This window comes from Artibeus jamaicensis, unplaced genomic scaffold (genome assembly GCF_021234435.1).
Source record: "Artibeus jamaicensis isolate MK-2021 breed Jamaican fruit bat unplaced genomic scaffold, CSHL_Jam_final contig_687, whole genome shotgun sequence".
Taxonomy (NCBI): domain Eukaryota; kingdom Metazoa; phylum Chordata; class Mammalia; order Chiroptera; family Phyllostomidae; genus Artibeus; species Artibeus jamaicensis.
In genome coordinates this window covers 736,239-753,572 of record NW_026521925.1, presented here as the reverse complement: position 1 = coordinate 753,572, position 17,334 = coordinate 736,239, and the positions used below count along the sequence as shown (strand labels likewise).

The 17,334-nt window shown below is 50.8% G+C and overlaps 1 protein-coding gene across 5 annotated transcripts in view; it reads right to left on the bottom strand.

The window, feature by feature from the left end:
• The window catches only part of RET (ret proto-oncogene), a 79,385-nt gene extending 65,511 nt beyond the window's left edge, over positions 1–13,874 (bottom strand). For all 5 annotated transcript variants that reach the window (XM_053671429.1, XM_053671431.1, XM_053671430.1 and 2 more), the window contains exon 1: positions 13,600–13,874. In XM_053671429.1, coding sequence (XP_053527404.1) covers positions 13,600–13,666 — 67 coding nt within the window. In that variant the 5' untranslated portion in view covers positions 13,667–13,874. The remainder of the gene's footprint in view (positions 1–13,599) is intronic.
• Between the last annotated feature and the right edge of the window lie 3,460 nt (positions 13,875–17,334).

Here is a 17,334-nt window from a genome sequence, read left to right as displayed (position 1 = left end):
TATGGAATGTGACCTGGACTGACATCTATGCTGGGGCATAGCAGCAGTATGACCAGCTTTGGCCATTAGGCAGCTACTCCATATAGGATGACTCAGGGTGGCTCATGCCTGAGGCTGTGGAGCTGGCTGAACCAGCTCCACTTTGTGTTGAGAACCTCAAAGGACAAGCCTAAGTGGGCTGGATTCCAATAGGTTTGTGTCAGACTCATACTCTGAATCATTACTGGGAGGCACAGAATGGTATGTGGGCTGCAGTTCCCACTGGGGGCCTCTGGGTGTGTGGCTCACCTGGGTGGCCTTATCTGCTCAGAAATTGGACTGGCCATTGTACCTGGGGATGGCTTTATTTGCATGCTCAAGTTCAGAAAACTCTTGCAATCCAGTCAACCAAGTGGGAAGCATTTAAGGCACAACACCAGGTAAAGCATGCTTCCTGGTGGTATTACCCATTAGCTATTTTTTCTCCTCAAGCTGCTTCAATGGTCAGAAAGTGAGATAACTGCTTTGGCTTTGAAAACTGCCCGTGCATTGAATGCAACACAGGATTCTTTAAGCTTCTTAAATGAGGAAGTGTGTTAATTAAGAAAAGTAGACTTACAAAATTGTATAAACTTAGATATGCTAACTGCATCACAGGGTGGGGTATGTGCCCTAGGGACTGAGTGCTGTGTATACATTACAGATGTCTACCATAATGTTAGCCAAGCTCTACTGGCATTGGCTTCTGAGACCCATGCTATTGAATGCCTGATAGGTGATCCCTTGCAGGAATAGTGGGCATCCCTAACTATTGAGTAGCAGCGAGTCCTTGCCATGTTTAGTGGCAGCATTTGTATTCTGGTTGCATGCTGTTTCAGTTTGTACTGCTGTTGCAGCATTCGGGTGAAGGGTTCTGCCCTCCTCTCCAAGAGACCCTAGTGGAAGACACCCTCTTGTAGATTGTATGGTGAGAAACCCTGAAGGGGTAGATTTTGGGGAAAATGAAGTCAGTCAGGCTCTCTCACCCAGATATCTGGGCAATTAAGATAAGTAGTATTCCTATAACCTTGAGAACGGGCCCACATACACAGAATCACACTTTGTTATATAATATCTTGGCACCCAGTCAGCTTTGTGTGTACTTAGTATATAAGGGAGTCGGGACTTCCCATGGCATGACATATGGCTTGTAGCATGCGTGGATCACCCCATTCCAGAATAAATGCATGTCAGACATCCTGATGGCTTCACAAATTTTTCTTTCCTATACCCAAATCCTGTGCGAACCAAACTACCTGGCCTTGAATGGCTGCAAGACACTGTGCCACTCTGACCACAAGGCTGAGTGGCCTTCCTGGGCTGGACACACAGCAATAGCAAACTTGATGGGCCCAGCACATGGGAAAGAGCAAAATCCATCCCGGTACACATTGAGAACCTGGGCTTTCCAGAATGAGCAATGAAGCTCTCTATGCTCTGTGACTAGCACAAAGCCCAGGTCTTCTACCCGCCTGTCTGGTCCAGGGCTTTACACATAGTACAGCTCTCAAACTATGCTTGAGATAATGGTCGGGTCCCCTTTCCACCATTATCCTTCTAGCTTGAACCCCTATGGGGTGGTTCATGGTGGGAGAAGGCAGGGGACCCGAGGTATGTCCCCTGACACCTGTCCTCCTGGGCCCTGGCTGGGCAAGGTGGCTGGCCATCTGGAAGAGCATCTGGTGGAGGAGGAGAGACCCAGGCCAGCCCTTGCTTTAGAAACCCTACAGTACCTACATGCACAGGGACTCCTCTATGCTTGTAAAAACTCCTTCACACATCTTGCTTGAGGTATCCATATAGATTAGGGATGTCACTCTCCCCATTCCATGCTGTAAAACAAGTCCAGAGTTCCCCTCTCACACTCATGGTGGAACTGAAAACAAGGTCTTGTTCTCTTGAAATCCCTCATGTCATCCATGGAGCCCTCTGCCCAAGGTGGAGAAGGGGCTGGGCTTGGCTGAGGTTTGGGGGACTGAGATCTGCAGTCAGCATGGGACCTAGCAGCCCAGACTTATCCTCTGCCTACAGACCCTTGCCTTTTGTGTCCAGGGACAAGGGCCCCAGACTGCACGCAGCATATACCTGCTGCTACTACCTACACTCTCCCCACCACTGCCCAAAACAGCTACAGTGGACTAAGATGATGGACACTCCTGCCCAAAAATAATTTCCCAGCTGCCAAGTTAATCACCAGCCTCAATGGCAGTGCCTCCTGGCTTCTATGCAAAGGCAACTGTCAATTAGGTTATAATTGATTTCCTACTCAGGGTAAGGCTTTTCTGGAAAAAGAATGGCCACTCAAGGGGCCTGCTCATGACCTTGTGCAGGTCACCAGGCTCCTTTGGCTCCAGGGCTCTCGTGTCCTGCAGTCCCAGCAAACATTGGGTATACCAGCCTTGGCTTGCCCATTTTTTGTCCTGTTGTCCCATGCACCCTTCTCACTGGTATTCATCATTAACTAGCAAGACTTCTAGGGAGCATTCTTTGTGAGAGGCCCCATTTAAAGTGCTTCACATTCACTGTCGTACTTAACACAACTGCCAGAGGTAGGAGCAATTATGATCCTTGTCTGATAGAGGGGGAAATCAAAGTAAAGAGAGAGGCTAAGTACCTGGCACAAAACCACACAGACAGTGAGGTGGGCCTTAAGCCCAGGGCTGCCACAGAGCAGTGTGCAAAGCCTTAGGGCTCCTGCTCAAGGTCAACCATGCACACATATACACTGTGACCTGGGGACTCAGGCCACCCACCCACCTGCTTGCAGATCAAGTGGAAAATATTACCATAAATAAACATCCACTGTACCCTTCACCTTCTTCTAAAAGGAAAGTGCCTCTAAATGTTTCTTCACATAAATTTTTGTGAAATAGCATGAAGGCCTAGGAAAGGATAATGGGGCAGGGGTTTGCTCAGGCTGTTCCTGCATAACAGGGAAAAACACAATAATGGCTGTTATGTGCACAGAGCCACCTGCCAGGGGCCCAAGGATGCTAGAGATATGATAGACTCATCCTTGTTGGGCACAGAAGTGAATCTTGAGGCATCCTTCCCTATGGCCCTATCAGGTCCTAGTACCACCAAACAATTGGGAAGGTGGATTCAGTAGTCTGCTTCTACGTGTCGATGGGACTCATGACTATAACTTCTAGTGGGGAGGAATAGTCAGGCCAGCCCCTGGGATAGCAGCACCCACACAGGGTTACCTACACATGGTGACTGAGACAAAAATGTCTCCATGAGCTCTTAGCACCCTGTTCGTCAGAGCTAGGCTTCATTGGGACCACTGCAGTCTGGACATGCCTCCCTTGTCATACTTGTGAGTCATCCCCCTCAAAGGGAGCCCCATCTTCTTGGGTACTAGGGGACTTCTGCCAAGCCTACCTGCCCTCCTGACCCTAGCACACACTTCCCCCTTCTGTGGGGAGGGTGGGATTGAGATGTCACAGTGCTGTCTTCTCCTTTCCCCACTCCTGCTGTGAACATGAGCACAGGGGATCCCAAAGAAGGCCTTAGGGTCTTCTTTGCTGGGATGGTGAAAATAAGAGAGCTGGGGAAGACTGAGAGAGGTAGGTGCTGGCAGAATGTGGACCTAGGGCCAGACAAACTGGTGAGTACTGAAAGCCCCAATGCATACCCAGAAGACTAGTGGTGGGGCCCACGTCACTGGCATTTTGTTGCTGTCGTCAAGTCCCCTGGGGGCACCAGACCTTGAATACCTCAACTTTAAGAGTGAAAAAGGGAATCCAACTCCAGGGCTGGGGTAGCTGTGTGGAGAAGGGGTCATGGCAACCAAGTCCTCAGCTGATACCTCCCCTGCATGTAACAGTTCACACCTCCTTCTGGGCTTTAATTTTTCCATCTATAAAATGAGAGGGTAGTACCTACTGCTGAAGCTCCTCTTAGATCAAATTCTGATTCCCCTGTGAGTCTATGTGATGTCTGTGCAGGAGCAGTCATGGAATTAACTTCCTGACCAGGGACCAAGAGACATGATGGACCTTGGGGTGGACTTTGGCCTAGGTGGCCACTATGGGGTGAGGGAGATGGGGCTGGAATAAGATTTGAACCATACATGTCCTCCTAGGCCATAATGATAAAGCAGGAAGACATGAGCCTAAATCTGAAGGAAAGAATTTGATCTGAGAGGAGCTTCAGCAGTAGGTATTACCTTCTCATTTTATAGATGAAGAAGCTGAAGCCCAGAAGCAGGTGTGAACTATCACATGCAGGGGAGGTATCAGTTGAGGACTTGGTTTCCATGACCCCTTCTACACACAGCTACCCAAGCCCTGGAGTTGGAGTCCTTTTTTTACTCTTAAAGTTGAGGTATTCAAGGTCTGGTGCACCCAGGGGACTTGATGACAGCAACAAAATGCAAGTGACATGGGCCCCACCACTGGTCTTCTGGGTATGCACTGGGGCCTTCAGTACCTACCGGTTTGTCTGGCCCTAGGTCCACATTCTGCCAGCACCTACCTCTCTAAGTCTTCCCCAGCTCTCTTATCTCTACCAAGAGAGATTTCAGCATGACAGGAGGAAGTAGAAAGAAAAGAGAAGAGCTGGCCCATGGTCCTTCACCCCTGGCTATGTGACCTGATTAGCACTTGGCCTTTCTGGGTCTGTTCCTTCCTCCCTGGAAGCACTTCTGGGAGGGCCCAGGCACAGAGCATCTGCTGACAGAAGCCAGTTCTCCTCCTTTCTTCCTCTCCCAACCTGGAATCAGACCTGTCCTGGCCTGTAAAGGCCTCCTGCTACTCCTCACAGTCAAGGCCTTCCTGCCTCCGTGCTGGGCTGTGGTGGCTGTGTAAGATGGCAGCACTGTTTCAGTCAGCACCACTGTCTCCCAAAATTGCTTTTAAACAGATGGGCAGCATGATGTCACACAGTGGCAATTATAGTAATCCATTCCACCTGCCTGGTTGTTTTTAGAATATGGACTGAGGGTCAGCAAGACAGGGAAGCCCTGGATTCCCTAGCTGCAGAGCTCTGCCTTGTCAGGTAAGCTGGTGGGTCACTGGTTCCCAGCATTCCTCCCTTCCCATGTCCTTCAGAGGGCAGTCTCTAGGCATCAGCATCTTTCACATACCATTGCTTCTGGGAAGTTTGCACTCAATGTGGCTTTAGAGTTCATGTCTTCTGAGAATGTCCTCAGGGTCCCAGTGTTGTCATGGTGACTCAACTCCCATACAAGATATCAGATGAACTCAAGTCCTCCTCAAAAGAAGTCTGGGGCTCAGACACTGGCACAAATGCCACTGGATGAAACTACTTCTCAGAAACACTTGCAGATTTGATATAGCAAAGTAAACCCCAAAATAAAAAGACAAATCATTCAATTAAAACATTGGCAAAGTACCTGAATAGATATTTCTCCAAAGAAGATATAAATGACCAAGAAGCACATGAAAAGATGCTAAACATGACTACGCATTAGGAAAATGCAAATCAAAACCACAATGAGATGCCATTTAGTACCCACTAGGACGGTTATCATTAAGAAAAAACAACAACAAATAAACAGAAAGTGTTGGCGAGGGTGTGAAATGGGAATGTTTACACATTATTAGTGAGAATGTAAAATGGTTTGACAATTGTGGAAAAGAGTTTGCAGTTTCTCAAAAAAGTAATAGGATTACCATATGAATCAGCAATTTCACTCTTAGGCATATACCTAATAGAAATGAACACAGGGATTCAAAGAGATGAATGTTCATAGCAGCATTACTCACGATGGCCAGAAGGCAGATGCAACCCAAATGTCATGGATAAATAAATGTAATCATACATGAAATGGAAAATTACTCACCCTTCAAAAGTAATACAGTACTGATACATGCTATAATGTGGATGTGAAATACCCACAATGGACATACCCACAGAGACAGAACACAGAGTGGCTGTTACCAGAGGCTGGGGCTCAGGAAAATAGGCAGCACTGTTTAATGGATATGTGTTAGGGTCCACTCTGCCTGGTTTCAGAAGCTGTAACTCCTGTGGCTCAAGGTGAGTAAAAAGACCTTGAGACCATACACCACTAAAGAGACAAAGCTTATCGTTCTGGCAGGGGTGCAACCTCTGTCCCCTTTACTTTGCCCTGCTTGGCCCCAGGCAGATGACTGGTTAGCCAATGACAGGTAAGATTCCTGAAGGGAGGGACAACCTAAGACAGGCACAGTCATGAAGGGGCCATCAGGGAAGGACTTAGGGGACTGTCGAAAAGGTGTGATGAACCCTCACCCCTCAGCTTTGTCATAGCCTGAGTCTTCATTCTAGCTGTAAAAAGTCTCCTAATCTCTTGCCTGCCTGCATCCCCACCTTATTTTAAGCCTGAAACAATGCTGGAGGTGGGTGTGGCCCTGTGCTGGAAAGGGAAGTTTCCTGGGGTGATCAGGCCTAAGGAAGAATACATAGAATTCTGTGAAACCCACTTTGCTAACAATGCCCTCAATTTAAATAATAAGGGTCCAAGCATAAAATGAGTTTGTTTCCCAAAATGTTATGGCCCTTTGGCTAACTGACCCTGACTCAAAATAAGCCATCATAGTTCTTTGAATGTTATCTATTGTTTGATCATTACTGCCTGACAATGATTGATGAGCTTTACATATACACTCTGTACTCCTGTGCAAATTAAACACAATAAAAGCCCATTGAGGAACAGGCTCAAGGACCTTCTCCTCTGAAAGATAGGCCACCTTTCCTCCCCAAGCAGATCATGTCTTGGTAGACTTATTCTCACCCATGGCAGCAGGTGGGGGGCAGGTACTCTGTGAGCAGAGCCCCTCCATAGATATGGGGTTTCCTTTTGGGGTGATAAAAAAGTTTTGGAAAAACTGGAGGTGATACCTATACAACAATATCAAATGATACTGAATTGTTTACTTTAAAATCTTGAATTTTATGTTATGTGAACTTGACCTCAAGAAAAAAAAACAGAAAGAAATAGTAATTATTTGCCACCTTGTCCCTCTCTCTTTCCTCCCCTAGCTGGTAGACCCAGCACAGGTGCTTGCTGTGTTGACTGGGAGAGGTTGACCTGGAAAAGCTGATATGTAGGGGCACATGTCCAGAGAAGAGATCCTCAGGAGGGTATTGAACCTGGGCAGCTTGCTATGGGCCCCTCCAGGCCTGGCTGCTTAGAGCTCTGAACCCCTCCCCATGTACCCCCAGGTTTGGGTGTGGACTGGCTGATGAAGGTGTCATGAGCAGGAGACACACAGACTGTTGAGTCAGTGAAACTTGTAGGGGTTTCACTTACCACGTGTAGTATCACTAGCCCTCATAGATACAGCTAGGTGGGAGGGTAGAGAAGCAAAGAAAATACCAGTTGATCCCTGGTCAAGAATTTTCAAGGTTCTGTGGAGTCATGTCTGTGGTCCAGCAAGGATCATTTTCAGGCTGCCCACCTGAAAAGGCTCAACTTCTCCTAGTGGTGGTGCTATGTGCCTGTTAATGCTTTTCTACACATAGGCACTGCACCCACTCTGTGGCTAAGTGGTGGCTGGCGGATCCCTACTCCTGACTCCATCTTTTCTCCTCTCCAGAAAGGAGAGAAAAGGAAGCATTAGACCCCACTGCTGGTGCTGGAAGAGCAAGATAGAGAACAGGCAAAGAGAGAGCCGGTGCCCAGGACCAGTGGGCTCAAGTGTCTTTCACCTTTCACTGTCTTTGCCTGTTTCACCAGCTAGAAAAGTTTGAGGAAGAAGCTCAATAAACTCACTCTCTTCAGAGGCCCATCATCACTATGTAGCCCCAGCTCAGCCCTCACACTCACCCCCACCATTGGATCCTGGCACAAAGAACACATATCATTCCTACCATTTTCAAGCTATTAGTTAAATTTTAGGAAATTACATTTTTCCCCTTTCTGGAAGAGTGAGAATCATTAGAATATTTTGGCAGTCATATAGGTACATGTGGTCTATATGTACCTATATGGTAAGGGGTGGCCTAGAACCACTTTTCATAGTCATTGCCTTGCCAGGGGCTTTCTGATTGTTTTAGCAGCAGATACCTTTCTCTAATCAGAGCCCAGGTCAGGGCTATAGCTCTGGGCAGAGCTCAAAACTTTGCCTCACTGCCCCCTCTTCCAGGGCCACCCTTAAGCACTTTTCTGGAGCTCTGGGCCACATAGAACCCAGACATGTGCACCCATGTCAGAGGAGTGAAGGTCCAAGACTGTGATGAGGTGTGGCTGCCAGCACCTGAATCTGGGAGGGGAAATTGGGGCCCCTAGAACTTGACCCTAAAGAGGCACAAGTGCTTCCCCTGAGCATGTCTGAAGAGCCCCAATGGACATTGCTGATGTCATCAAGATCTTGCATTGGCTGGCCCTCCAGGTGAGCACACACCTGTATATGTAGGTGTACAGGTGACCTTTCTGTGGTAGTACCCTGTCTATTATACTTTGTGGAGCCACCCATAAGGCAAAAAGCAAACAGAGGTATTTGCTCAAGGCTGGCCATCTGCTCTCCTTGAAAGTCCAGGTGTTGTCTGGACTGCCTCCCTCAAGGTCCTATTGGTATAATCTACTGCACAACCACCCTTTTCTAAGGGCATCAACTCCAGCAGAGTAGGAGCTAAGGAAACAGTGGTTCCTTGCTGCCACCTCTTGCCCCACCTCTGCCTTGCCCAAGGTTCTCAGGATAGACAGGTCAGAGGTCCACTGGCTTCACAGCCTCTAGCCTTGGGGACAAACAGGGGTACCAAAGGATCCAACAAACACATGGCTGTGAGGCCTTAGTTCTCTGGAAGCCAAGGCCTTGTCTGGCTCCAGAGATCAGGGAAAGTGGGTCATGGGAGAACCAGGTGGGAAGGGAGGACAGAAGGAGGGTCCAGTCCACAGGGGCTCCCAAATATCCTGGAGCCTCAGCCAGAAGAAGGCCTGTCTTCTAAGGTCCTCTGAGATGAGGCAGAGCCCTGACTTGGGAGTCACAGCCTCCCCTAAATCCCTAACACTGTCCCTGGGCTGCCACTTGGGTGAGGGAGGGAAAGCCATGTGAGATCTGAGAAGTCTGAACTTTCTCACCCCTTCAAGTCCCCCAGGAACACCCTCCCCAGGTCCCTAGAGGGGCACCCTGGGCCTGACCTCTCTGAGTTTTACTGACCTCGCCACTTCCTGCTCAACCTGCCTCTCTTCCATCTGAAATCACACACACACACACACACACACACACACACACACACACACACACTTGAGATAAGTGACAATTTCCTTTAGTGCCTATGTCTCTCCCTGCAGGTAACAGCTCTGAGGTTAAAGGGCAATTCTGCTGTGCCCTACTACGCATCCCCAGGTCTTTAAAGTGCTCTGGGCAGGAGGTGGTACCTTGGGTAGTGTGTGTGGATTGATCACTCTTACTGTGATTGTTACTATTAAGTCACTCCGAAAAACTGCAAAAATGAGGAGGAGGATAAATATGATGATGATGATGACATGAGGAGGGGCCTAAGATGAGTGGAAGCCAAGGTCAGGAGCCTGCACAAGACCCCCACACTAGGAAGTGTCCTTGAAACTCAGAAGAAGAAGAAAAAGGCCCCACAGTGGAAATGTAGCTACTTCCACAGGATGGAAGGAAGTACTACTTTAGTGGGACACTTCTCCAACTCTTCTGTTTTTTCTGGGTGCCAGGTTGGGTGCTGTCTTCTCCCAGCTTACACTGGAGCCCTAGGTGGGGAGGGCCCTGAAGAAGGGAGCCTGGCTGCATCAATGCTCCCCACTCCGAAGCCCAGCCCCTCCCAATTAACTCTTTCCCCTCCTCTGAACCCTCTCTCTTCAGCACAGTTGCTTCTGTCAGGTGTTGGGTCCCTAGGCAGAAGATGGGTGCAGGGGATACATTCCGGTCCTATGCCACTAGCACAGAGACCTCTTTCTGTCACACCAGAACACACGTGCCTTCTCCCCTGGGGCCATCTATGACAGGGCCATGACTGGTGGCAGTCCCCAGGCTTACAGGACTCCCAGACATCAGCTAAAGCAGTGGTTCCACCTGAGAAACCAGCTGGGGGTCCTGTTTCAGGCAACTCAGCACAGTGCCACACTTTACTTCTATTACTGGGCCAGGCTGTCCCCAGATCCTTTGAAGGCCTGAGCAGGTGAGTGAGTAGGCTCAGGGCAACCTTCATCTCCCAGAACACTTTCTCATCCCTACCCATTGTCCCCACCATTGCTGGCCCAAAGACTAGGCTTGCTGAAAGCCAAAGGACCAGGGATGGGGAGTCACTAAGTCCTGTATTTAGGTTCAAGTTCACAGGCTATGGGACCCTCAGTTTCCTAACCTGGGAAATGAGGAAACAAAGCACCTCCTTCTGGGTTTCAGGAGGGCACAGTGAGCTGACAGACAAGCAATATTCAGCATAGACCAGCTTTGAGCCCCCTGTGGAGTATGACTACTGCTGGCATCATCCTTATCCAGTTAAGACCAAAAGACAGAAGAGTTCTTTTCTCTCAGGTTGCAGAGAGGGGGAAGGCCTCAGGGGAGGTGGTAGCTTCAGGGTCTTCCCTTTACCTTGGCACTTCAGGCTCTGTTTTAACAGATACCATAATTTTTAATTAGTTCTCTCTTTCCCTGGCTAAAAGGCCATTAGCTTCCCATTAGGTAAATGCATCCCATTTTATTCACACCACCAAAGAAACAGTGATTTACTTAGCCATCCCTAAAGCAATTCTGCAGAATAAAGGCAATTTAGCAATGTGCTCAATACACTTCCATGTTTGTGCTCTTCTCTCAGGCCCCACCCTTAGGAGCCCACCAGCTGGCTCAAGTCCTCTGTTTCTGGGTAAGCTGAGTCCTGCTGGGGCTTAGAGCAGCCAGTGTGGGTCACAGGCAGCTCTGGGAAGCCAGATGGTCTTAGCAGGGTGGAGGAAAGAGGACAAGGCCTAGGTGAGGCTGGCAAAGCAGGATCCATTTTCTACTAGTCTTTAGCCAAAAAGAGGAGAGAAACTGAAGGAGGAAGGAAGACTAGATGGAGCAGCCTTCCTGGCCAACAGATTGCTCTGGCACCTACTGGTCCAGGCAGGAATGCCTGCCCAGGACCCACTACAGAGAACTGGGCCGAGCAGCCTGGGGAGGAGGCCTGCCAAGTCATGAAAAGTTTTCCCTTCTTTGGTGCCTGGGAGTCAAAGGCCTGGGGGTCCCCAGAAAGAGAGGGCAAGTCCTTCCTTCCAGCAATTGGTTATGAGTAAAATGAGACCTGTATGCATATGCAGAATCCCTGTGTGCATGAGTGGCAGGAAGAGGGTCTGTGTTCCCTGGGTGAAGGTGGAGTGTGAGGGGCCAGGCCATGCTGTGGGAGTTGCCCATAGACATCGTGAGCATGTGTGCTTGAGAAAGGGCAGGAGTGTATCTTGGCAATGACTGATTGTGAGTGTGAGCATGGATGCAAGGGTGTGGGTGAGAAAAGGAGTCCTGCCTGCTCTTGGGAGTCTGTGCCTGGGTTGGCACACTTTTCTGAAGGTGTACATTGTTACACATAACAAGAATGTGCACATGTGGTGAGGAGGCAAGAGGATAGGTATGGGGGGGCAGATTGTCAATCTACATTCCATGATCTTGTTATAAAACCTTGCTGGACCTCTTTGGGTCCTCCAGCCCATCCCTAACAGTCCTGGGGCAGTGCTGCTCCTTTCTCTGCATTCTGGTCTTGGCCACTGCCTCTTTATCTGGGTTGCCTCTTTAATCCCTTCCTGTCAGTCCTCCAGCACAGAAGGGAGTTTTCTCTCTTGGGGAGGCTTCTGGCCAGCTAAGATATGCCCTTCATCCTCTAGAGACTCAGCCCACCCCCGCAGGCAACAGACCAGGCCACTGGAGCACATATCCACAAGAGGGCACCAGCAGGCTGAGCTGCTCCCAACCTGGGTGGGTATAGATGCAGTGGCAGTCTGAAGCAGCTCACAGAGAATCAGGGTCTGTAGCTCCAAAAGACACCCACGGGCCCCTCCAGAGGCCCCAGCTGTCTCCTCTAGGGTACTGTGGGACCACTTCTCCACTTTCACTGTCACCAATTGTGGTTTCTTGGTGACCCCAAGGGAAGGGTGGGCAGAGTGGGTCTCATTTTCCCTTGGTTGTAAAGCCTGTTTTTGACCACCCAACTCCATGGGCCAGGGGAGTAGAAAAGCCCCCTGTCCCTGCCAAGTGCCAGAGGCCAGTGGCTGGCTGCCCACACTGCTTCTGGCTTACACCTCACTATAAGCCCACAATTACAAAGTTGCCACCCAAGAGTTACAAAAGATCTTTAAAACACCCTGTTTGTGTTTACTTATGCTCTGCCTGTGTTTACAACCTGTCTTCCCCCTGCAGCACTGTGACCCCGGAGCACCAGCACTGGGAAGAGATTCTCTCCTCCCACTCTTGTCCAGGGCAAAGAAAGGGTGTCTTACCCTGGGGACCATTATGGTTTCAGTATCTGCTCCTTGATACTGAGATCCAGTCACAGAAACTAAGTTTACAGCAGGCCTGTGAACCCAGAGTTTATGCAGGACGTGGGACTAGAGGCAAGGTGTCACCCCCTCTGCTGTTCCCAAAAGCCACGGAGAGGGAAATCTTTTTGTAAGCAGTGGGGGAGGGTGGCCGGTGTTCCTTCTATGTCTAAGGAAAAGTTGGTACATACAGAGGTACTACAGGTGCAGAACAGTCAGGGAGGGTTTGAGGGAAACTAACATGCTAAAATGCACGGCCAAGGGGGTCATATTCTATAGCCTTGGGGTTCATCCTATTAGGATTTGGGGGTGGGGGCGGTGACCAGCCTTTGTAAGGCAATTTATAACAGTCCTAGCACCTTGCACTGGCATAGTGGCACAGAGGCCTACAGCCCACTCCAAGACTGTCAAAAGCTCTTGGTAAAGGTTGGTCCAGGGCTGCCAATATGGACCCAAAGACCGCACGTTCAGACGGACTTGCGGGACAGTGGGGGGGGGGGCGGGGTGTTCTAAAGCAGCCTAGTGGCGCTCAATCATGGCAGGCTTTCCACCCCGTTGTGCTGGGCCAGTCTGAGCATGCCACCGAGGGCAGCCTACCCAGCAACTACAGGCTTTGGGGTTTTTTAGAATTGGACGGAAAGAACCTCACAAGGTAAAAGCAACCTTTTATGAAAGAGCCTCAGCATCTGCTGCGGCACAGAGGATCCTACCGAGAGGAGGAATGCACCGACGTGAGGCGCAAAAGGACAGCAGGGCTCAATCTTCTGCAGAAATAGAACTCGCAGCGCAGGTCGCTGGCTTTCTAGGGCTACCTCGCCCGTCCTCCCCTACCTGCGCTGGTACCACGACAAGATACGTCCACTTCGTTCCAAGAATCACTAGGCTGCGATGTGCGGCTGCAGCTCGGACTCTGGGCACCGATCCCGGCAACCCGGCCTAGAGTGCTTCTTGCTCCAGCCCTAGACTCGCACAACTCGGAGCCCTCCCTAGACTCTCTGCTCACTGCACTATCTCTTTCCCTGCAGGGTCTCTTCAGCCCGAAAATGCGATGCCTGATGCCCACTGCACACAGAACAGCTTTTTAGAACACGTTCACTCGCTCCACACGCGGCACCAACTTCGCCCTGGCCACTGCGGTACCGGCAGCCGGTTGGACTCACCTTCGCTGAGCAGCGGCAGCAGCAGCAGCCACCTCAGCCCCGCGGTGCCAGCCGTCGCCCTTGCCATCTCCCGTGCATGCAGGGGCCGCGGCAAGAGGGTTGATGGCTCTGGCGGGGCTGTAGGCAGCGGGGTGCGGCTCTCAGCAGCGCCGCCCCATCCCGCCACAGACGCGGGGGACACTGAAGACGCAGAGCGTTGAAAGACTCTGGGCGCTTCCCGGTGCTGTGCACCCGCCTTTGGTGGCGAAGCTTTAGCGAGGTGGTCGCAGGCTGCGGAAGAGGTGCTGGCAGGGGCGGGGTGGGGCGGGGCCAGGAGGCTGGCTTGGCGCGGTTAGGGGTGGGACTCGGGGTACTGGTGGGGTGACTGCTGGTGCGGATCCCGGAAGGCCCTGGTAGTAGAATAGCGCTGAACACCGGGTACGGACCTGGGCTGGGCTGAGCTGGGCAGGAGTAGGAGCGAAGTGCACGACTCCGGGTACGGGCCTGCCATCCATAGCCCAATCTACGGCCCTTCCCAAGCACAGCCACCCTTTCTTAGCGGGTGCCCCAGCTTGCTGTCCGAGCGCGTCGCCCTTCCCCGCCGCCCTTTCCCTGGGAAACTACGCGGGATGTGGGGTCTGGGAGACCTGGCTGAGTTGCACTCGAGTGGACATAGGAACTATGATGGTGCTCCGCTTGCTTCCAGGGCCCTGGCGCGGAGCGCATCCTCCGCCATTTCTCAGAGCGGGAGGAGGTCTGGGTGCGTGGCCTTTTGGAGCACAACGCAGGAGGAGAAGAGCCAGGGCAAAGGCAGGGGAGCCAGAGCGCTTTTTGTGCTTTCTGAACAACCCCGAGACAAGCCTTGAGTGTGGCTTACTATGTCCGCTTTTGCGGTGGAAAAAGAGAGTAGGGGTCTTCCAGGGTCAGTTTGTGATACCACCTCTTTAGGACTGGGGCAACCAATGGGAGCAGGAAGTGGCCTGGGCACACCTTTCAAAGAGACTTGGCGCTAATAGCCTAGTGGGGTGCTTGGAGGCTAGATTCTGCCCGACCCCCAACCCCCCACCCCCACCCCGACCGCACAACAGAACTCTTTGGATGTGGGACTGAATGAGTAGGAGAATGAGTAGCAGCGTGGAACTGGGGCCCCGGATAATTTAATTTTCGTCCAAAGAAATGATGCCCACAAACACATACTGGCAATGTAATCCTAAAAGGGGGAAACTCAGAGCCCTTATCAGGGGGTTCCTAAGGTGAGATGGGTTCTATGTCTCTGCGGGAAAAGTCCACTGTTTTCTTCCCACCCTGTAGCCACCTTTTGAGGCCTGGCCTCCACTTGAGTCAGAGAAAAGGAAACCTTGGGGTGGGAGGGTCCAGGGTAGCTATGCCTGTGGGGCCACTACTTTAGGGTCTTTTCTTTCTGCTGTGCACAGAGCTGGGCCCTCTTGCCTGCCTGAGCTCAGGGCTGATTAGGAGATCTGCACATCACTCTGCAGATATGAAGTCACAGTGAAGTCATCCTTGCAAGCACCAAGAGGAGCTGCCAAGACAGAGACTAGCTGGGGGCTCTGCCAACCAGGATATGTGGAGTGGGCCTGCTGGCAGGAGGCCAGGACACAGAGTTGCCAGCTCAGTAGAGCCACCCTGCAGCCATCTGACCTTTGTGTTGCTTGCTACCTATGCCCAGGGCCTAAGCCCCTGGGATTCATGGGGCTGGAGCTGGCCACAGAGGACTCCCTTGGGTGTATACAGGTCCTAACTCTGGTACTAGTGGCTACCACGGATACACACTTGGCTATGTGCAGGAAGGAACCTGAGTAGGGAAGGAACCTACCTGAGTAGGGAAGGAGGGATGGGATGGAGGGGGACTCCTTAGTTACAGCAGCCTCCAGTGGCAGGAGAATGCAGAAGGAAGAGGGGCTGCTTTGCCTATTCTTCCAATCAGCCCCCACCCCATCTCCCAGGGAGTACCCTGGCCAGGCTTTGGCTGATCCTGGACAGGCTGGATGTCTGCTTGGCTCTGTGTGTTCTGTCTGAGGTGATGCTCTTGCTGGGGCTCCCTCTTCCCTTCCACCCTCTCTCTACCTCCACAGTTTGTGGTCTTGAGTGAATACCTGACACTATGAGTGCATTGCCCTCTTCTTACATCAGTGTCTGGGGGTCCTCACATGTATACCACTGTACATACATGTATGTGTACATATGTGGGCATATATACATACATATATGTTCTCACACATTGATACAGTTGCATACCTTCCCCCTCATGCATGCCCAGGGACCTGACTGAAGGGGCACCCAGTAGAGGGCAGTTGAGAAACCCTGGGCTTGCTAGCCTCAGACTGTAGGTAGACAGTGACTCAGCCCTGCCTGGTACTGTGCATTGGCTCAGGATCCAGAACATCAGAGCAGTAAGAAGGTACTTTCTTCCCCAGCAGAGAAGAAATGAATGCCACCTCCCTGAGGTTCCATGGGGCAAGATCAGAGCCCTGCTGGGACAGAATTCAAGGAAGCTAGCCTGATTCCCTAATAAATCTCTCCATTTTGTCCCAGAGGCCCTGGAGAGAGTATGTAGGAGTTTCTTTGTCCTGTTCCTTGCCCTGGCTTCTCCTAGTCATCTCCATCTGTGCCTCAGTTTCCAACTGTATACATCCTCCTCTCAGAAGGAATGAAGATTTAAAAAAGGGAGTGCGAAGGTGGAGCTCAGTGTTGGGTACACAATAAGTGCTCAATAAATCACAGTCATCATCTTGCCCAGACTTAGGACTTGGCCTGGCCATGCTGTTGAAGGGTGTGGGCTCTCACAGGGGTTGAAAAGTTATATGGGAGCTAGGGGAGGAGGTGGGTCACAGTGTGGTTAGTTCTCCCTACCCTTGCTCATATCCCACCTTGGAGTATCACCAGGGCAACTTTTATCAATAGATTCCTGGGCCCCACCTCTATAAAAAATTCACATCTAAAAAAATAGTACCACAGGAGGTTCTGATATGGACTTCTGCTAGAAGTAAGTCAGACCTGTGTTTGAATTTTGCCACTGATAGTCATGAGCCATTGCATAAGTCACCTTATCTCTCTGTGCCTCAGTTTTGTCATCTCTAAAATGGGGGCTAAAATGGTGTTCCCTCCTCTTGGTGGCTGGGAGGAGTGACTAAAATAGTGTTTGTGAGGCTCTGTCTCCAACACAGGATAAAGTGTTCTATGTATGGATAGCTCACATTATTCCTACAGTATTCCTTGCTTCTGAGCAGATGAGGCCTACGTGGAGCTGCTCCCTTGGATCTGAGTCCAAAACACAGCAAAGGGAAGGAAGGATAGAGATCAAGTCCAGTGGACAGGGATCCCATCTAATATTTGGTGCAGGCTTGCCCAGGTATAGAAGAGCTGCCAGTGGAGGTAGGAGGTAGGGCAGGATGTTTTGTGACCATGGACCTAGGTGGCTGTCAGGACTTCGGAAGGACTACCTTTAGGAGTAGAGGCTGAGTACAAGGACAGGAAACAGGGCCCTGGGGCTTTACAGAAATAGAGAAACAAAGCCAGGAGCACAGCTCAGTCCTGCAGGTACTGGAGGCCAAGCAGCATTCCAGGAACTGCCAATGTAGGCTCCTCAGTCCCCTACTTAGGGTCAGATGTGGTCAGAGTGGGCATGGGATAGGACCCCAGTTCATCCTGCAAGTATTTTGATGTAGAGGCTGGAAGCATAGATTTTGAGGCTGTGAGTACTGTAGCTAATCGCTTTGTACCTCAGTTTTCCCTCTC